The following is a 20,707-nucleotide window of genomic DNA, read 5'->3' on the forward strand; positions in this document are numbered from 1 at the left end:
TGACCAAATCTCACACGCAGTGGTACCCGATGCAGCAGATCAGCTCTACCAGTGGTGCTTGGCATAGACATTGACACTCCAGTCCTCTGGGCTGATGAAGTGACTGTAAAGAGAAAGCTGCTTAAATTGCCAGAGCTGCCTTATTATCGGTTAATCTTATTCCTGAGCCCTGTGGGGCTTCTTGTGCTGTTACAAGTTCATTCATCCATGAGGCTTTCACAGGTCTGGCTGCTCTGATCTCAGCTCACATCCCCATGTATCTTGGCCAATATTGACCTGTCAGGAAATGTGTGCAGTGAAAACGTGGCCTATTTGATGTCCCCTGGCACTTCCCAACTTCACTGCTCATTCTAAATTTTTCCTGCTCCGTGCACTAGATGCAGAGTGACCTTTTAAAATGTGTTTTCTTGCACGTGTGTAAGGATGTTACCTGATTTTTTTTTTTTTTTTTTAATTTTATTTTTCTTCTTCTCAAACGCATATGTGGAGTCCCTGCTCTGCATCCCTGGGGGTGGCAGGAGAGATCCCAAGGCATTTGCAGCACGGTGGGGAGGACGTGAGTCGTGCTGGCTTGGTGACTGTTCCTCCTGCAGGGTGAGAGGATCCTTTCCTGGTGCATCATTACTGCTTTAACCTGTGGGCGTGGGGACCAGGAAGCCGGCCCTGCTCAGTGACATTCCTGCCTGGTCACCCCGTGGATCTATGTGCAGCATTGCCAAAACCTGCCCAGCCAGGCAGGGAGACCTTTCACAGCAGCAGCTGGTGGAACATCTTGCTGCAAGCACCGAGCAAAAAACCAACTCCCTTGACCTCTTCAGCCCCGTCCCATACTGTGGCCAACTCTGTTGCCAGCAAGGAGGCCCAGGGCGTGGATTGCCATGTACTGCTGTGGTGCCTGGTCCAGCCATGGCCCCTGTAGCAGAGCCAAGTACATGTTTCACTGCAGATGGAGGAAAACCAAGACTTTATTTGGAAGGTGAATGGCTGGAAAGGCACAGCTGCGTAAAAAACATCACCCAGCTTGGGCAGAGCCTGAGGATATTAGAGTGAATAAGTACCAGATTGTTTCTTGCAGCTTGAATGCTGCAGAGCAACACGGGATGGCCGGTGGCCGTTGCGGATGCTGGTTGCCCCCTCTGTGTGGCCCTGCTCAGTCTGTGATCTGCAGCAGCTGATGCAAAGAAACCCCAGGTGTTTGCTGAGCATCCCGAAGATAGTGTGCAGGGTGTCCTGTGGGAATGCTGGCCTGGACCCGAGCCAAGGGCAGAGCTCTCTCGTGGGACCAGTGAGGATGAGCCATGTTGAGGCCACACTGCGCTACGGAAACCCATCAACTTTTGCTTTTAAGCTGTGCCTACCCAGGTTCAGTTTTTGCAGGTTCATGTGTTGGCAAAGGGCTGCTGAGGTTAGACTCCAGGTGCTTTAGGAAGACTCTGAAAAGAATGATGAGGCGTCCTGATTTTGGTGGGGCTGTGACTTCTTTTTCCAGAATTTCTTTTGGGGGTTTGGGGAGTGAGGGAGTGCCCCGGGTACCAGCTGGCACATTTGTGGGTAGCAGGTTGGGGGCTCACAGAGGCGCTTTCTTCTTCACTGGAAGTGGGGGCTGAGGTGGGTTTGAAGGTCCGACAGTGGATGCGGCCATGGTGTGACAAAAGGGTTGGTCCAGAGTGCAGAGAGCTGCTGCTAGCGAGCTGGGGACCAAAGCAGAGTCATCCAGTACAGGGACAGCGTGGAGTAAGATGCAATCTTCCTTTCTTCCTTCTTTTTCTTGTTTTCCCTCTTTCCCTGATGAGGTGTCACAGCTGGGGAAGCCTCTTCCGTGCCCCCAAAGCAGGGGCAACCCATCACACTGATGGGGAGCTGCTGGGGCCTGCTCTAACCATGCAGTAGAGAAGCAGCCCAAGAGACTTTCTTGAGCCCCTCCTGAGAGGGGGAAAGCAGCACCCTTTGTTTTGCCTCCAGGCCCGTGGGAGGGGGAATATCCCAATTTTTAATCATTTGGGGATTGCACAAGGCTGAGCTGCTCCACTGAGCTCTGCCTGCCTCTGGTAGCCCAGCTGTGATGACGTCTGGGGCAGTTTCCTGGGGTGCATGGCTAAAAGACTGGTCTCTGTCCCAGTTAGTTCACCTGTAGTTTTGTGATGTCTGAGGGTGGGGGACTTGGAGCTGAGAAGGGAGCAGAGAGCCTGGGTTTGTTGTTGTGCTGTCATGATGCTCCCTGTGACTCCCACCTATTGCTTTCGCAAGCATCGGGCGATGAGAGATCCCGCAGCCCTACCCAGGGTGAAGCAGACGTGTCGGTTGGGGCTCGTCAGTGTTTGGGAGGCTGTGCCAGAGGTGCCGGCAGAGCCATCCAGGTTGCTGCATGGGACAGTGAAGCCGCTCGACCCCGCAGGTAACATGGTGCTGTGCCCTGCCCTGTGCGCTGAGGAGTGATGGTGCTGGGGGTGTCTCTGCTTGTGCAGAGGTGCACATCGTGGCTGAGATAAGGTTCACAGAAATGTGATGAACAAACCTCTGTGGTGTATGGTCAAGCTTTTTTTTTTTTTTTTGTGCTCTTTGGGGTGTTAAGGGATGTGCTGCTTTCAGGGCTGCTTGACGTTTTGTTTTACACAACCTGCGTGTGTGTATATGCGGATGCGCAGCAGTAGTACATGCAGGAGATGTGCTAAGTAGCCTGTTCTGTTGGACGCCCTTATGATGCTGGTTTTGAGGTATTTGACATGAAGAACCAATGACCTCAGTACCTTGTCCTTCGCCATCTCCTCTCCCGTGGTGGCTGGTAACTGGTGAAGAAGTTTCAGTTTCCAAATCTTCCAAGCAAAAGCAGTGGCTGTGCAGAGCACGTGCTGTTATTTTTCTTACCATGTTGATCGTGGGCTTGGTGGTTTGGGGGGCCTTTGCTGTGAAGTGTGGCTGTGGTACTGGCCCTTCTTCCTCCACGCTGCAGGCAGTGCACCCCTGTGTCGGAGCACAACTTGACAGACCCCAGTGGGGGTCTTTGTGAAAGGTGTTGCCTTACAGACTCTTTGGGGGAAGGTGTGGAATTATGGTAGAAATCCAGTGGATCCTTGACACTGACTGGCAGAAAGACCCTTGGCTAAACCTTGTGGCAAGTTAGCACTTAAGTCTTCATTCTCCAGTCGCCCTGTAGTTATGCTGCCTTTTTTTTTTGTGTGGTCCAGGCTCTGGCAGGATCCTAGGACATTTCAAGGGCTGGTGTGGTGTTCCCCCCCAGCTCCTTAGGGCACAGCTTCACATTACGCATCGTCTGGACCCCCATGTCCCTGGGCCAAGCCACCTCCCTCCACCGCCCTTGTGTCAGGTCCAGTGGTTGCCTGGCCGTGGGGTGAGTCAGCTCGCTCCATTACTGAGCGCTGAGGGAGCGTGGGTGGACCAGGTTGGTTTTTGGTTCATATCAGCTCAGCTCATCTGACTCATCCTGGGGCTGTGTGGCACGTTCCTGCTGATGGTGTTTCGAGTTTTCTGCCCCAAAGGTGAGTGACTGGGACAGCACACCCCCCAGTGTGACACAGATGTCTGTCCCACAGCCCAGTCCGTGGGTTTTCCTTCCCTCTGCCAGCCAGCAGCGTGGCAGCATCCTCTGGGGGCAGCAGCAAGGTGAAGGTCGGAGTAGATCATCAGCTGGGAAGAGCTGATTTGGGCAGAGGGTGCAGGATGCTGGCAGGGTCTCCTTCCTTCTCTTCATCGTTTTTCCCCAGCGGTAGAAACCTTGGTCACACCGTACAAGGTTGCAGTTCTGGGCTTGGACCACACGTTCACAACATAAGCGTAACAAGCGTGTGTGGCAGGGAGGTCTGGAAGCAGTGAGGTTCCTTGGGGCCCGTGCAGACTGATGTGCAGGGCAGCGGCGCGTGCTGGAAGATGCGGGACTTCCCGGTAACCCAGTGTGCAGCTGCCCCACGGGGCCACAGTTAATCCCACCAACTCCCAGGGACTGCAGGAATCACCGAGGTCCCAGGGCTTAGAGAGCTGATGTCTGTCCCCTAAGGAGCAAATTGATTAGAGGTTTTTCACTACCAACTGTATGGTGAGGATCTGAGCGGGGAAAGCAATGACTTGGAGCTGTATGGCAGTGGAGATCATCTCAGGTGAGGAGTCTTGATATGCAAGTTCTCATTTTGGTGGCATTGACCATCTATGTAATTGTTTTTGTTCTGCCCAATGGGGGCTTTAAATATTTTTGCTTATATTGTGAAGGATACGACGTGATCTGGTTTGTCAGTCTTTTTATTTTACTGAAATAAGTCAAAGTATTTGTTTACCCTTGGGTGTTATTTGGCTTCTGTACTCTGTTTGGCAGTCCTAGAGGTTTTAATTTTACAACTAGCATTTTGGAAGTTTTAGAGATTTGTTTTTACTTTGTTTTAATTAAATTGCTATAACCTGGGGGAAATCTTTCAGCTTAATTTAAATGGAAAGTCTTATGCTGAGTAAATCCAACATCCCCGTCTATCTGATGATTGTGCGGTTCACAGTTTTGACATGAAAAGTTAAAATTTGACTCCGGGCTTGAAAGTTTGCAATCATGGACTGCAACAGGCACAGCCAGCTGTGTCGTAAGAGGATTACGTTAATCTATTGTTTGGGGAAGAAGCTGAGATTTTAATAGACTCTATTTTGGTGCTGAAATGGGATAATTACCGGGTGAGAGGAGAGGAGGAAAAGGTTGGAAGTAGAAATGTCCTTCCCTGGTGTGTGTGGGTGCCTGTTGTTGGACCCTTGGGCTGCAGTTGATGAGGATGACTGTGCCCTTTGGTGGGGCCCCTAGAGAGCCCTGTGCTCCTTGGAGGGTTGTGCAGTGCTTATTTGGGGAGTGGGAGGATGAAAATTCCCATGGGGTCTGAGCACTGTCTCCTGGGTAGCCTCCCCACCGCACAGACCCCCAGGTGCCGGGCTGGGTCTGCTGTTGGTTCACCAAGGTCTGGGCCAGTTTGGGTTATGAAGCCCTGGGAAGTGGAGCGGCTCAGGACCATGCTGCTGTGCCTCTGGGATCAGTGGAAGGACTTGATACAAGTCGGAGGGAAGCTCGAGGTCACGGATGAGTAATTTCCCAGCGGGGCTGTTGAATTTATCCATAACTCACTTCAAAGCAAGCCACGCGGAGTGCTTGAAGGGAGCAGGTCAGAGGCGCATCCTGCTCATTCTGGTGCGTATGTAGGTGACCTCCCTTGCCTGGCAGTTAATTGCATTTTTCACCAGCTCCCTCTCCAGCCCGTGGCTGCTGTGGGCTATCTTCTCGCCCCAGTGAGCCCCGCAGAGGGGCCATCCCACATCCCCCCTTTGGCTCTGGCAGTATCCATCAGTCAGACATTTTAGGAAGCTGCAAGCGAAGTGGCTGGGGCGAAGGAAGCAGCAGAGGCAGGGTGGGAACCTGCCATGGTGCGTACAGGATCAGGAGGAGTGGGGAGAGTACAACACGAAGTGAAAACCACGCAGCTGGCATGTCTTTGCACCACGGGTTGGCACAACCTTTCCACCCCTTTTCTGCCTCTTCGGGGCTCTCTGACCAGAACACTGCAAGTCCTGGTGCCTTTTGGGAAGGGGGAAAGAGGTGCAGGTGCCTTAGGGGTTGTGTGCTGGCTAAGGAAAGCATTGTGACAACACCCATAGATCTGACGGTGGGGAGAGAAACTGTATGCGGGGAGCCAGGTGTAGGAGGGGGCTGCTCCTCATCAGAGACCCGGATAGGCACGAGTAGCTGCTTCTGAACGCAGGCAGCCGTATCGATTGTCGTCCTGTGACTCTCCTGGCCTGGAGACTGCTCGCTCCATATTGATTATTATTTTTCCTAAAGACTAATGAAGTTTTCTGGGTTATAAGCGCAAGAATGATTCTCCTTTCCATTTGCTGAAATTCTTGATCGTGTTAATGAGTTTTCCGATTTTTGCTTAGGGTTTTGACAGGGCTGGTTTTTAAGGGAGAAAGAACAACTAGTGTGTGCTGAGCTGTGTCTGTTCTCAGGCTGGCTGAGGATGTGGGAATTGGGATGGCACATGCCCCACTTTTCCCACCTGGGGAGAACCTGGGGGTTTTGTGTGAAAGAATCAAGTGAGTTTTGGGTGGATTTCCCGCAGTGGTGGGGGGCAGAGCCAAGGTAACCATGTACAGGCATGGCATGGCAGAGGCAGCACCTCTCGCCTGTAAGGTAGCCCTGCAGCTCCAAATGTCCTCAAATTACTGTGCTTTCATTTCTCCTTTTGCTGTGTTTTCTCCCATCATGCCACTGTTGACATTTTATACTTTCTTCAGTCCTTTCGAACTCAACAAAAAATTTTTTAGAAGGGACCAACCAATTTTCTCTCTTTTTCTCTTAGCAAGTATATAAAAGTCCCTGTGACTCCTTCAGCTGGCTGCTGCTGTCTGCTTTTGCCTGCCTTTATCTTTCCCGTGCAAGCCTGAGTCAGTTTTTTGTGCTGCCATCAAGGAGCAGGCACCAGGGATGTTCCTGCTTTGTGAGGTAATTGTCCCTGTGTGCGCTGTGATTTAACGGCACGGTGTTGCATGCGGGGAGAACCTTTTTAAGTGGGATGAAACAATTTGATAATTCCCATCAATCTGGGGGGGGGTGGGGTGGGGTTTAAAAAGGGAATTGGATTTCGTGAGCAGGCACATCCCATGCTGCTCTGAAAAGGGGCAGATGCTGATGAGCTGCTGCGGGTGGGTGACTGCATCAGCACCAGCATCTCTGTGGTGGGGGCCGTGGCTACCTTCGTGCTGCTGAACCAGCTCTCTTGTGGTGGTGGGGGGTTACACCTCTGTTTCCTGGGTGCTTCTCCGTGAAGGAAAATTTTGAGGCAAACTCACGTAAATGCTCACTTGTACCAGAGAGTGGTTTGGCCCTTGTGCGCTTTACCCTGCGAGGCAAGGAGCTGTGTAGAGAGGTCCCTGTTTTTGCAGGGCAAAAGGAGGGATTTTGGCAATCTGGAAGCAGGGTGCCGCCAGCCAGGCTCCCAGCACCCAGGGCTGCGTTCAGATGTCGGATGCTACAGTCCGTCTTCACTCTTTAATGTGGCTAATGCCTGCCCTTCTCCGTGTTGGTGCACAGGAGAGTGGCCCAAATTACAAAACAATGTATCTTTGAAGCCTCTCCATATGTAATTTGATGCTGTTCCCAAGAACAAGGATATTTTAACTGTAACTTTGGCAGCACATCTGGATTTGCTTCTGGAATTAGAGCAATTGTGCTAAATGAGTTCTAATGCAGTGATACACCAGGCAAATTAGGAAATTGATGTGGCTGGTTTATGCTAGGTATTGGCACTGAAATTTGTACGTAATGCAATATAACTGACAATTAAAGCAAAGCACCTAGTTAGACTGAAATTATAGAGCCTCTTGTATACTCTGCTTTTTATTACAGCTGTATGAAAATGTAGCACTTCCATAGGGCTTCAGAGCTCTGCCAGTAAGTGTGCGTTAGTCCCAGGGCTACGCTGTTTTGAGGAGTTGGCCTCCAGAAGTCTCAGGCTGTGTTTCTCCAGGACTGTAGGCAACAGCAAGGGCTTGCAGTTTGTTGTGCCACTGCAGGCTTGTGGCTGGACATAGCACAGGCACATTTGCTTGATTTGCGCTGCAAGGGTGGTAGGAAAGCCCAAAAAAGTGTTATATTTGGAACTATTAGTATTTTTGAAAAGTTCTCTGACCCCAAACTGGTTTGAGCAGCAGGGGGGTGTGTGTGCCTTCCGTTTGATGCTCTTCTGTTCCCTCCATTCCCCAGGGCTCGTTGGTGTTGCTGTGGGGGCACACTGAGACCAGCTGTGAGGATGGTCCAGGAGGCCGAGCTCTGGGGGGAGCTGCGGGGGGACTCCCGGTGTGTCCTGGCCGGGGTCCCTGCAGGCAGAGAGGTGGGCTTGCTGGCTCTCCTGTGGGGAGGCAGACCCACAGCCTGTCTGCACCCCGTTGTTTAGGTGTGGTAGGTTTGAGGCTTCACCAGCAGCCAAGAAGCCAAGTGCAAGCTCTGTACAGCCGACGTGTAGGGCGAGGAAGGGAGCACAGTGCCACACACGTGGGCACCGGCCACGGCGATGCCTTCACCGTGTTTGGCGAGTTTTGAAATGGGAAATGCTGGTCTCTCTGGCCTGAACAAGCATACGTACAGGAGTGTGTGAGATTGACCCAGACAACCACATGGTTGTGTTTATGACTTGCTTTTTTTCCTCCAAAATGTCTGCAGACAAAGGTGTGAGGTGCTTGTACAAAGCATTTTTGTCAGATGCTGGGAAGGGACCACAGCACGCGGGTGCGTTAGGCACTGCTGCTGCCGTGGCTGATTCCAGGAGGAGGGCTGCACTCAGCACCCCGTGGCTTCACCAAAATGCCTGGGGCGATGCTCAGCAAGCTTCCCGGGAGGCGACTCCAGGCTGACGTTTGTTTTTCAGTAAGCGCAGCAGCCCTGTTGCTGCATCTTCGAGTGTCGCCCTTGACCCAACCGCTGGAGGTGCGGGGTGCTCCGGCGGGGCTGGGAGCAGAGGAGAGAGGGGCCGAGCTGCCCGAGGGCCTCTGGAGGGGCTGGAGGGAGCAGTGGGAGTGGGGAGAACGTCCAGCCTGTGGCCAGCCCGTGCCCAGGGTGCTACAGCAGCAGCTTTGGGCCAGTCCGGGGCCGTGGTGGCCTGACACACCTCGTTCCTTAAACGGAAGCTTTTGAGTAGGCCGTGCCTTGCACAGTGGTGTGCTGACAGTGGTAAGTGACCGTTTCTGTGCCTTTGTCCCTTGAAAAAAGGGTCACTGATGGGTTTTATATTTTCATTTTGCACGATCTCTGCATGACGCACCATGTCACCCTGAGACTGTTTTCTGGTCCAGCTACGTATAGGATGCTTGCAGAATTATTTTAACCTCCTAAAGACCTAAAAGACTTGGGACCTTGGAACTCATGTATAACTTTGCAATGTAATGTTTTAATAGCGGTGTGTGTATGAGCTTTTTTTGGGCCTTTGGGGACATTTAAAAGTTAGTAGCAGTCCTTGTGCATCCATTGCTTAAATCAGTTCATACTTGCATTTAACATGTTTCCTTGTGTGCACATGATGATAACAGGTTTTGTTCATCCTGTGAAATAATGTATTCCCTTTTTATTTTTTATAACTATTCTGCAAAGTTTGGTGGCACTCTGGTACAGTGGTTTAACTGGTTGTGAAAAATGGGGGCTCAATCACTGTGTGTGTATTTAAAACAGGGTGGAAGAAAATTTTTTTCCTAAACTCCAAGGGTTAATGCTCAGAACTTGACAGGGAGATGATGTCTGTTTTCAGCAGTTTGGAAAATTCCTGCTCAGAAAAACCTTTGAAGTCCCCATGGTGCTTTCAGATGACTTCCCAGGTAACTTGGAGAAGCTGGCTCCTCCCCAGCTGGCAAGAGAAAGCAGCTCATGAGAAATCCTCTCTGACCTGACCCAAAGGCATAGCTGTTCCCTGGGGGATTAAGATGCTTCCCCTCTGTTTTGGGGATCTCAGCAGATGTTTTTCCCTCTGGGGGGAGAAGAACTCTGACCACAACAGATGGGAACTGGGGTACCAGGACCAACACAGTCCTTTTTCCTCTGAGCAGTGGCTCTGGGAAAGTTTGCCTTCTAGCCACAGAACATCTCAGCGTGAGCAGGTAGACCTGCCTTCTGCTGCAGGCTCCATCCCTGATCAGCTGCTCAGGCTTTGGCTCCTCCTTTGGCCAGGCTGGCTGCTCTTCTAGGCTGGACTGCTGTTGTCACTGCTTTAATTTCAAACCTGCTGTCTGAGACCCCACTTACACATCCTGCTGAATTCCATCCTCCACATTGCTAGAGGACCTCAAAAGGTGCAGCAGTTGCAGGTATCAGCCAGACTGGGAAAGGGCTACGTGGAGAGGGAGCCTTAAAACATCCAAGGTGTTGCCGTTTTTGTAGAAATGGGGTGGCTACTCCTGGTACAGCTTAACTCAAGACAGAGTTCCAGACCTACTTCCCCCAGACACTGGGAGGTCGGGTGCTTGTGAGCATCGCCTAAGCCGTCCCGGGGGAAGGGATGAGCTGCCAAAAGCAATGTCTGCATTAGCTGATGAGTGGCTCTTGGGGATGCAGCTCCCTGGAGGAGCCAGGGGCTGGGAGAACGGGTGTGTTTAACTTGTGTTGAGTGGTCTTGGCATGGAGGGCTGAAACTGAAGCCCTGGGGAAACAGGGCTGGAGTCCTCTGGCGCTGTAGGAGCAGACAGAGGAGCTGTCAGCGCTGAAGAGCGTCCTTTTCCTCCTTTCCTGCTTCTGCCTAGCCATGCTTGAGAAGTGGAATCAGAAAAAAAGCTTCCCGGGAAAGCCACAAAGATGCAACAAGATCTGGTTTGCTCACCCAGGGCTCAGGAGCACAATGACTGGGGGCTGCGAGGAGGCTCCCAGGGATGGCGCAAGGGCCACCTTCCTGTGCCGTCCAGCCTGTCTTGCCATGCTGTCCAGGCTGGGGACCTGCCAGAGGTGCTTTCCAGTCCACTGCTCCTGGACAGCCCTAGGACTTGCAGTGTTTGAGGTTGCTGTGAGGTAGCTTCTGCCTGAAAAGCTGTCACAGCTGTTTGCAAACTGAGACTGGATCCGGTTCCCATGTCTGCGATGCCTTCACCGTGTTTGGCGATTTTTGAAATGGGAAATGCTGGTCTCTCTGGCCTGAACAAGCATACGTAGAGGAGTGTGTGAGATTGACCCAGACAACCACATGGTTGTGTTTATGACTTGTTTTTTTTCCTCCAAAATGTCTGCAGACAAAGGTGTGAGGTGCTTGTACAAATGTCTCGGTGATGGTTGCGCAGCAGTGGCGATGCGTGCAGCAGCGCTCTGCGTTACCCCAACACAGAAAGTCCCAGCACTGTATGGATTTTGATTTCTGCTTTAACAGTCTCCTCCACAGCTCCTCTTAAAAATCAGTGTATGTCTCCTGCAAATTAAACTACCATTTCACTTATGAAGTGTTTCATTCTGCTATTAAGTGGAAGTGGGAAGCTGACTTTCGCATCAGTGAGTACATGGCTGCAAACCCTACCACAGCAGATTGTTAATGTGAAATTAGAGATATTTCAGCAATATCTCAGCAGATTGCCTACACTGCTTAATAAAAGGCGCAGAGCTCCCGTGGGAGACAGGCTCGTGTAACAGCCCTATCCTGAAGGGCTGACCAAGTAATTCCTTGAACAGAGACGGGCCTGAGAGCTGTTCCTTTGCCTTGCAGGAAAGGAGACAACCTTCCCTTTGCCCCAAGTCACCAGAGGAAAACCAGAGACTAAAGCACAGAGTAGAGATTATGGGTGCTTGTGCTGCTTCTACCCCGGTGCTGCTTGTGCTTCCAGCCAGATGGGTCCCTGTTGAGCCTGGTCTAGAGGACTGGGATGCACTGGTGGGGGGAGGGCTGTGGGGCAGCAATCCCCTCCGGAGTATCACTTTTTGATCACAGATGGAGGTGTTTATGGAGCTGTCTGAGCTTTCAGGCACTGGTACCTTGAATCCCACTATCCCTAGCCCCTCAGACATGGGGTTTCATGAACGCAGTTTCCTCCTGTTTGTTTTCCAAGTGCCGGCCCTGTTGGGCTCAAAGTAAGCTTCACAGCCTTGCAGGAGGCCTGAATCCCCTGTGAAGAGCCGCAGCTCCCACCTACCTGGTCAGGGAGAGGATTGCAGAAATGTGGGGCGTCCCCCATGCAGCGTGTTGGGGAAGGCTGGCTTGCTCCTTGGAGCGTGTGTCCCTCAGACTGTCTTACCCTCCTGCTGGTTTTTCTACAGTCTTCCAAATTGCCCTTTTGTCCCCAAACAATTCAGCTTTGCAAATGCCAAAGGAGGAGCCCAGGGACAGCACTGCTGCTCCTCTGCCCTCCCATCAGGTGGTTCAGAGGAAGAGGAGAAGAGAAGGATTCAAATTAACCCCGCTCATCCTTTCCACTCCTCCTGCTTCCCAGTCCAGCCCCTTTCCCATTGCCTTTGCATAGCTCAGGAGCAGATAAAATCACCTCTGCCAGGTAACCACTGCTGTCCTTAACCCAGCTGCTTCTGAAAGAGCGGGCATTATGCCTTTCCTCTATGGCAGGGAAACAACAGTTGTCCCCTTCTCCCTCCCGCTTGTCTGGTGTCCCCCTCAGCTGCTTTTTCTGCTTTTTCCACTGCCTCCCGACAGCCCCCTCTGCTCTCCTCCAGCTCCTCTGACCTCCTTTGACGTGTTGCATTTCACTGCGACTGGTAACGGGGAGCCGATGAGAGATAAGAGGGGTGACAGTGTTACCGGCTCACGCTGTGCCTGAAAGAGCCAGCGAGCGGATGCTCTGCCTCAGCCCTCTCTCCGCAAAGGACTCGATTTTAGGAAGCGCCCTGGACCCCTCCCTGGCAGCGGTGGAGCCCATCGGAGGGAGAAGGTGGGAGACGGAGGGGGGCGGCTGTGCGGAGCAGCGGGTAGACAGCTTTATTTTCCCTGGCTGTAAGAGGGAAGCAAGTCCGAGCTGTCCCCTCCCGATGCGTGAACGGGAGGGAGAAGGTGCTGGGGGTCCGCGTAGCTACCCAGTGGAGGGGCTGGCAGGGCCCCCACGGCTGCAGGGCCCCCCCCCCCCCAGTGCATCGCCAGCCCCCCGCTTTGTGCACAGGTTTACACTGGTTTGCTGTTTTGCTGGGATGAACGGGAGTGCCCGGAGCAGGGAGGCAGGGAGTGGAGATGGTTCAAACACACTAACCTCCCCCCCGCCCCCCAAAGAACAGCGGGAGGGTGAGGGTTGCTCAGTCACCAGCAGCCGGCAGGGACAGGCGGCCCCCCGGGTGACCGTGGGCCACGGGGCTCGTGCTCTGCGGGGCGTACCCGGCTGCTCTGGGCGTTTAATTTGGAGCGGGAAGCTGAACCAGAGCCTAGAGGAAAAGGAAAAAATTAAGGGAGGAGGGAAGGAGGGCTCGGCAAGGCACACAGCAGTATTTCGGTAGTGGATAGTCAGCCCTTGTTGCAAGCAGGCTGCTTGCAGTGGGTGGCTCTAAGCAGGGAAATAGCAATGAATGGGTTTTTGTTTATTTTTTAACATGGCATCCACAACAGAGGGATCAGAGGGACGTGAAGGTATCTTGCTGGTCTGCCAGTTGAGTTGATGCTGATTTTCCTCGGGGGTCTTTTGGCATGGCTGCCAGTCTGCCCTCAGACACCCCTTCCCCTGGACGTGCTTCACTGACTTAATCCGGCTTTGCTCCGTGGGGCTGTAGCGAGATTTTTTTTTTTTTTTTTTTTTTTTTTAAGTCCTTGTTTTTCCTCCACCCAGCTGGCGTCAGGCACTGAGGATGCAGAGACAAGTGCTCCTGACTTGGGGAGGTTTGGCAGTCGGATTTCCCTTCAGGTCCGCAGCATCCCTTTATCTGCCACCTGCTGTAGAAGGGTTTTGTGCTGGAGCCTGGGGAGCGGAGCCCACAGGTGACCTCTAACTGGATCAGACTTGCTTGCTTTAAATGTGTCTCCTGCTCCTTGCACGCAGGTGTTTGGTGACAGGCTGGAAAATTGTGTTAGGTAGGTGGTGCTGGAGGCTAAGGGGTGCCTTTTGCTTCAGGAAACTCTCTTTTGGAAGAGAGGGAAGAAAACTGGTGAACTCTGAATAGCCACAAGAAGAGCGAGCGGGGATCCTCACCATCTATTGTGCTCGTCTCTGTATGCTGTAACAACAGACCCTTTGGAAATTCATCTGAACAGCTGATTTCTTGGGGTTTCTCAGCACCTTCTGATTGAGACAGCATCCCCTTGCCTGGCCAAGGGCCACCACAGCCACCCTGGGCCAGCTCCTTCACCTGCCCAGCAGCCACGCGCTGCAGGGTCTCGCAGACCTGTGCCATCGCTACCGAGAGGATCCTTTCCAGTGGGCTTTTTTTTTTCCCCTTTTTTTTTTTCCACCCCCCTCCTTAATTCAGCTCTGCAGCATCACACTAAATAAGCATGCAGACGCCAGCTGCTCTCGTGCAGCCTGGTGCCTGCGGTTGGCTCGCGGAGGCAGGGCTTCCCAGCCTCCAAATTTGAGGGATCGCCGTGGAGCGTGGCGTGGACTGTCCGACAAGTGATTCCTGGCTGAACTCCTCCCGTCTCGTGCTGCCTCTCCCTCTCTCTGACTCGCAGCGCTCCCTGCCCGGTCCCGGGGGGCTGCGGGAGCGCGTGGGGTAGGGAGCACGGCCGGGGTGTAGCATGCACGAGCGTGTGGCGGGACCGGTGCCCCGGCACACAGGCGGGTGCGTGCTCCGGCGCCGCGGGGGCCATGGCTTCGTTCGGGAAGCTGACGGAGTACTTCAGCCTGAGGAAGTCCAGGATGGAGCTGCGCTCTGGGCGGCGGGGCCGGCGGAGCGGGAGCTGTTGCTGTAGTGTCACTGAGTGCAGGTATGGGGTGGCAGTGGCCCGTCTGTCCTGGTACCTGTGCGTGCGCTCAGGGGGCTGCAGGGTGGGAGATGCAGTCCTTGGTGTTTTGCTTTCCCTTTACCTCTCCAGGGGCTAGGAGCAAGCCAAGAGCTCTGGGAGCATCAGCTCGGTCTTGTCTGGGGCTCCTGAGCAGCTCAATGCCGTGGGATGTCTCCCGCAGGCTCCGTGCTCTGGCATCCATCTCCCTACCCAGGGCACGTCCCAGGTGTCGGTGTTACGTCTTGGACGTCTGCTGGGTGACCGCGTGCATGCATACCTGCTTGCCTCTGTCTTTTGCTTTCTGTGTTGTGCAGATGTGCTGTCTCCTCATCAGAGGAGCGAGGTTATCGTGCCGCGGCTGCCCTTCCCTCCCTCTGCCCCTCGCGCTGCTGCATGCGAAGTCCTCAACTGCACAGGCAGAAAGATGTGGCTTCACAGGTGGAGTTGAATCTTTATGTGTAATGTGGTGCTGATGGAGCCTTCTGGCACGCAGAGGCTGGGGAGAGGTGGTGGTGGTGGGGTGTCTCGGTTGCTCTCGGGAACAGGGTGCAATGGTGAGGGGGCTCCTCTGGTCAGACGGACACACGGTTCATTGTCAGCTCCTTTGAGCTATGGATTGATAAGGGGAATGCGCTGGGGATGGGGAGGGGTGGCACTGAGCTGCCTGGAAATCCCCTGGGAGTATGTTGCCATCAGGGTGCTCAGGTGGGAGGCAGCAAGGGCAGCCCCAGCTGTAGGGTTCACGTGTCCTTGTTTTCCATGTAAACAGAGTTATTGCAATTAAGAAAATTGCTCTATGCCTGGCTGGCTTGTCTCTCCTTGGATTTTATGAGCAGCTTGTAGGACGTGGCTAGCACTTGATGCTGCTCTGAGCTCTTTCCCCCTCTGTGGGGGCTCACAGTGGGGCAGAGGGTTACCAGCCTGAGCAGTGTGTGTCCCTAAATCCTCCTGCTGACCTGCACATGGTGCCTCCTTGTTTTTGGACGGGGCCAGGTCTATGTGGGGATACACGGGGAGGAAAAAATAGGTAGCCTCTCACCTTCTTCCTTGTTTTTTGAGAATCTCATACTCTGCAAAGGTTAAATATCTACAGATTAAAAAGAAGTTGGAGGTCTGTGGCTTGGGCCCCTCCTGCTGCTCCCCGTGTTGCTGCTGAGACAGTAGACGTGACGTGCTGTTGCTGTCTCCCCTCTTCACTCCGCAGCTGCAGGAGACGGTCGCCTCTTCCCTGCTCGCTCGAAGCACGGCACGGTTTCTCCGGAAACGCAGAAACATTTGTGGCTGAGCCAGGAGCTTTGTTCTGCTCTTTTTTTTGGCATTGTGGACAGAAACCCTGGTTTCTGCCCTCACGTTTTTGCTGTGCTGGTGCAGAGCTGGATGTGAGGAAGGTTGATTCTCCAGGTGCTGCCGAGCACGGCACGTCCCTGGGGTTTGCTGGTGTGCAGCCGAGCGCCACGTGGAAAGTGAGCCTGTGCCACGTCTCGGGCAGGAGGGCGATGTGGAGGTGCTCCCAGGGCTCCAAACCCTATCGATGCACCATACACAGGGTGCTACAGTCGTGGACCTTGTTTTTTGGGGGGTGAATTGGGTGCTTTCCCATGTAATGGGTGCCTTTCTAGCTCTGGGGCACAAAAGTGGCATTGCTGGTGTGTAGCTTATGTGCCAGATTTTCAGAGGGGATGCTAGGCATGGACGTGTTTGAGTGCTTCCCTTGCTCAGGAGCGTGGCTCACCGTGCATCAGTCATGGCTGTCGGGGCTGCTCAGCTCCATGTGGGGCTGGTGGATGCGCTTCCCCCAAGCAGAAGTTTCTCCATGTGCCCGGGTGGTCCAGTGTGGCCAAGCTTGAGAAGCAGGGAGCTGTGCTCTCCCCGCTCCTTAATGTGTTTTGCCCCCTCTCCATGCCATGCAGCTGCTCCAGGGCAGCTCCTCTGGGCTGGCTCTGAGCATGTAGACGGCGTTCCCGGTGGCCCTGACTCCCCCGGGGACAGGGCTGAGGTGCACCTGCAGATACTGAGCCCGTTCCCTTGATTGCGCGCAGTTGATTACAGAAGTAGAAGTGTTGATTGAATCACGGGATGCTTTTGAAATCAGTGTCACTTTTCACCCAGGCTACTTGAGATTTTGGCTGTTTTTTTTTCCCCCCAATGTCTGTATATTGAGCAGCCCCACTTGAGACCCCTGACCCAAGCTGAACTGGCTGCTGGCATCCAGAAAGCTTCACGGATGCTTCATGGCTGGGATCCGAAAGGCACCATGTCTGACCCTGCCCTTACTCTAGACAGTGCTTTTTCTAGCTCTATTGAGCAACTTTCAGGTTTTACGTCATTTCTTCATCCTAATGTGGGCAAATTTAAACAAGGAAATAACATGCTCAGACCCCGTGTTTTCATGTGCGTGGAGGTACGGGAGATACTGCATCCCTGGCTCAGCAGCGTGGTATCTTCGTGTGGCTCAGGGCATCTGGGCTCCCACTGCTCTTGCCAAAGCCATGGAGTCTCCTGGGACCACAGCAAACAAACGTAGGCAGGTCCCCAGTAAAGAGGATGCACTAACTGGTGTTATTAAATTCTAAATATAGTGGTCCCACGCATTCTCATAGGACCTCACAGATATTAGCAAATGTGTAGTTATGATCTTAAGTAACACGCCTGCATTTTTAACCTACACCTCCACATAAAGCAATGCATATAAGGTGGGCTGAGTAAGTCTGCTGGATTAGAGAATTGGTGGGCTCAAACTTGTATGCAAAAGAAGAGCCCAGAGATTGCACTGGGTCTCCCCATGTTCAGGTGCTATTGGGCAAATGTGCTGCTTGCAGGAGCTCTGCAGCCTCCGACACACCCGTGCCCTCCTGCTCTGCCGGGACCTGTGGGGCAGAGCTATGTCGTGACCCACACCTTCGCTGGGAGATCAGCTGGGAGTTTTTCTGACCTGAGACTTGCCAGCTGTGCTCGGCGGGAGGACAGATGCTCTGCTGTGGTGCTGGGGCGTAGTTGCCTCGTGTTATTAAATCGATTGGACTGTCAGATCTCCAGCTGTTGAGAGGCTCCAGGTGTGACAAGCTGGGGATCAGAGTGTCCCCAGCATGCAGCTTGTACTGGTGTAGTGATTGAGAGTAAACGCACCAGCCAGAGCCAACCTCAGGAAAGTGTGTAAGTGATTTATTTTCAGTAAGCTTTTTTTCAGTCTCGTAGAAGCATTGATGGATGAACCAAGGGCTAAATGTGACTGGCTTTGGAGCTGTACTGCTTTGTGTGGGGTAAAGGCCTGGGTCATCGCAGGGGTTGATTTCTCTGCAGCTCAGAGGCTGCAGCACTGGATGCAGGTGCCTGTGAGCAAAAGACAGGAGTGACTGGGGACGCCCTGTGAGGTTCAGGGTTTGTATTGTGGTGCTAGACTCAACGTGCTTGTGCCCAGCTCTCTGCGTGTTGACAGGAAGTTTACAGAGGATCCATTTCTGGCGTGAAGGAGCAATGAAAGGAAAAGGCAGGTTATTCAAAATAGCTCATCTATTTCGTGAGCTATTTCTAATCTGAAAGGTCTGGACAACTAATTCTGAGTTCCTGCAGCTTTTGCCAGTGGATCAGAAAATCGAGGAGGGCTACTGTCTTGTAACTGGGCTGAGAAAACGTCCTTGCTCTGCTGTGAGTGTGCTGGGGGAGGCTCCAGGGCGAGCTGAAGTTTTCAGAAGCAGGCTGGCACCTCTCCAGGCCGCTGGTTTCAGCCAAGGCTGCTTAGCAGCAAGCTAGCCTGGCAGAGTCCTGGCCTGAGATCCTGGGTGCTTGCAGCCATTCGGGGAGGACGGGGATCCAGTGCCACCTGACAGAGTTAACAGTTTTTGGAGAATTTCTCAAGGAGACTCTTGGAGTTGGTCTCAGCCTGAATGCAACACTTTCATGCAGAAACACCTTTGGGGAGGCATTCTGTCCTCCAGGCAGGAACTTGGGGGGCTGTTTGATTTAGTGGCTTTCTCTCTTGGCCCAGTACTGGTGTGGGCTAGATCTGTTCGCCTGGCTTCAGGAGGCTGATGCACATTCCCTCTTTGGTAGCTGCCACCTCTCCCCTGCTCTCTGGTCCCCAGGGCTGCATGCAGTCCCCGCAGAGGGGCTCTGATGTGCTCATCTGGAAATCGCTGTCTAGTTATGGAAAAGCTGATCTTCATGATGGGGGAAGAGGAAGGAGAGATTTGTGCCTGGTTTTGGATCTTGTGTCCTTCTCCTGGGGGAGACCTTTGGCCTTGGAGGCAGCAGGACTGAAGACTCCTAAAAACTTGGGGGGTGAAGAGCCTATGTCCTCAGTGAGCTCCAGGAGAGGAGTTTTTCCCCGGCTTGGGGGAGGGAGGCAGTGGGGTGACCTTCGGCAAAACCCAGGGAAGCTAAGCTTGGGAAACAGGGAGGAGAGATGGTTAGCGTGTGCTGAACTGGGAGAGTGGGCAGGCAGGCTGTTAGCTTTAGGGATTTGATGTCTTTTTTCTCAATACCTGAATTGGTGTTCGAAGTTGGTGTTAATTAGCAGTGAATTGAACTGTGTAAGAATTAAATGACATAAAAAGTCCAACTTGCCTGGCCTGTTTTGCCCATGTCACTAGATAATATCCAACTAGAATAATGATGCTCGGCCTTTGCACTCGCATGGGGAGCAGGGTTGGGTCCAGGTGTCCCTGCTGCTCTCGGCGTCAGAGCCCGTCCCGGGCCTCTAGGGAAGCTGGACCAAGGAGCTGCTGTTTGCAACAGGGAGCAGTTACCACCCCTCCTTTGGGGGGTATTTCCCACGCTGATATCCTGATGCAAGTTCCTCGCTGTGTAGTTTGATGGGTTTCGAGGTGGGTGAGTGGGGAGGGGTAGCAGGCAATGTTTTCCTGGCAGGATTGTGCTTAGTTGTTTTTGGGTGTTTAAAAATATCTCTTCAGCTCTGGCAGCACGTCTGTGTTCGAGCACACAGTCGTGATGTGGAAGAGGAGGAACTGGCAAGTTTTGGGGCTAGAAAACTGCACTGAAGGAACAAATCCTGTGTTAGCTGCGTACAGCGTGAGGCAGATAAAAATGGCAGCAGGTCTTCCACCCCTGGCTTACAGCACAGCCGTGCCAAGAGTCCCCACCGCTGGAGCGTGACTACCTTGTGCATCCTCCTGGGGTGTATCACAGTGGCTTTGAGTCGCCTGGTATCCCACTGGACACAGTGCTGGGGACTCGGCCCTACTCCTTCCAAGCCCTGATCCCGGCGTTTTTAGATGACACTGGCTGTTTAAACAGCTGTAGGAGCTGAGCGCTGGTAGGATGGAGCAAGAAGCCAGTCGGGGAGCGCAGAGCAGTGAGGCAGTGCCCGGAGCTCCAGGGCAGCCTCTGTTCATCCACCAGCCTCACTGAATGCTCGGGGGTGTCTTCTGCACCCACCTGCAGCATTTAATCTTGCAAATGTGCATGGACCATTTTTCCTAAGTACTGTATCCTGCAGCTTGAGCTGGGTGAGAGGCATCTCCGAGGGGCAGCGAGGGTTCTCTCATACATGGCTGATAGTTTGACTGACTTTTCCCAATTTATTTTTGACATGTTTTGAACAAAACCTTTCTGCTTCCAAGTGACATGTCAATACGGAAAGATACCTGCATTTTAAGGGAGAAAGCAAGGAAGGAACTTGGAAGTGTTTTGGGTTAAGTGAGAAGTTTCCACCTGAAATTAGTCAATAAGGTGTTTGTGGCACTTGTATTTCAAACTTCCCAGCACTGACACCTTCCTTGCAGGCTGAGAGGCCAGCAGGAAAATGTGTGTGGGTGCGTGGATTTGCATTTTTGCTGCAACAGATCATTTTTGCTGTAACCTATTCAACAATTGACGTCCATCGCTACTGCGTGGAAGTGCTGGTGCCTAACCTGGCTGATCTGGAAATAGAGTCCTAAATCCAGTGGTGGTGACTCAGGCTGCGGCCTGCTTTGCAGAAGTGCCAAGTGCCCATTAATCCTGTTAACTGTAACAGGCAGCAGACACTCAGCATCTTTACAACTTAGCCAGTATTGTTTGCGTGGCTGTGCAAGAACGTGAGAAAGAGCTTCAGGAGTCGGAGCTGAAAACTTCAACCTCTTTCAGATGGAGAGGTGCTGGGTTGGGGAGCTCAGCTCTAGGTCTTGGATGGCACAGCTGGATAGATGGCTGTCCTCAAGCCCAGCTTGTGTGCTTTTAGGTGAGGCTTGTTTGAAATTGTGAGTGCTGCTGCTGCTCTTTCTGGCACTGCGGTGCTGCGTGGTTGTGGCTGTTGGAATGACTGGTGCCTTTCAGCTCTCGCGTTTTGCAGCTGCCTCCTTCACCCTCTGTGCGTGGTGAGGTGGAGGACCGAGTCTTCCTCC

At 53.0% G+C, this 20,707-nt stretch overlaps 1 protein-coding gene across 9 annotated transcripts in view; it reads left to right on the forward strand.

Annotated features, from left to right (window-relative positions):
• LOC116964400 (ankyrin repeat and fibronectin type-III domain-containing protein 1-like) overlaps window positions 1–20,707 on the forward strand; it is a 259,270-nt gene that overhangs the window by 42,526 nt on the left and 196,037 nt on the right. The window contains exon 1 of one of the 9 annotated variants that reach the window (XM_033003972.2): window positions 12,266–12,375. The exons of 6 other annotated variants lie outside the window; for them this stretch is intronic. In XM_033003972.2, coding sequence (XP_032859863.1) covers window positions 12,281–12,375 — 95 coding nt within the window. In that variant the 5' untranslated portion in view covers window positions 12,266–12,280. Of the gene's footprint in view, window positions 1–12,265; window positions 12,376–13,974; window positions 14,349–20,707 lie in introns of those variants that run through there. 2 more of the 9 variants (XM_033003971.2, XM_033003978.2) reach the window with 2 other exon arrangements.

The sequence above is a fragment of the Tyto alba genome, unplaced genomic scaffold (genome assembly GCF_018691265.1).
Source record: "Tyto alba isolate M040663 unplaced genomic scaffold, T.alba_DEE_v4.0 Super-Scaffold_28, whole genome shotgun sequence".
Lineage (NCBI taxonomy): Eukaryota > Metazoa > Chordata > Aves > Strigiformes > Tytonidae > Tyto > Tyto alba.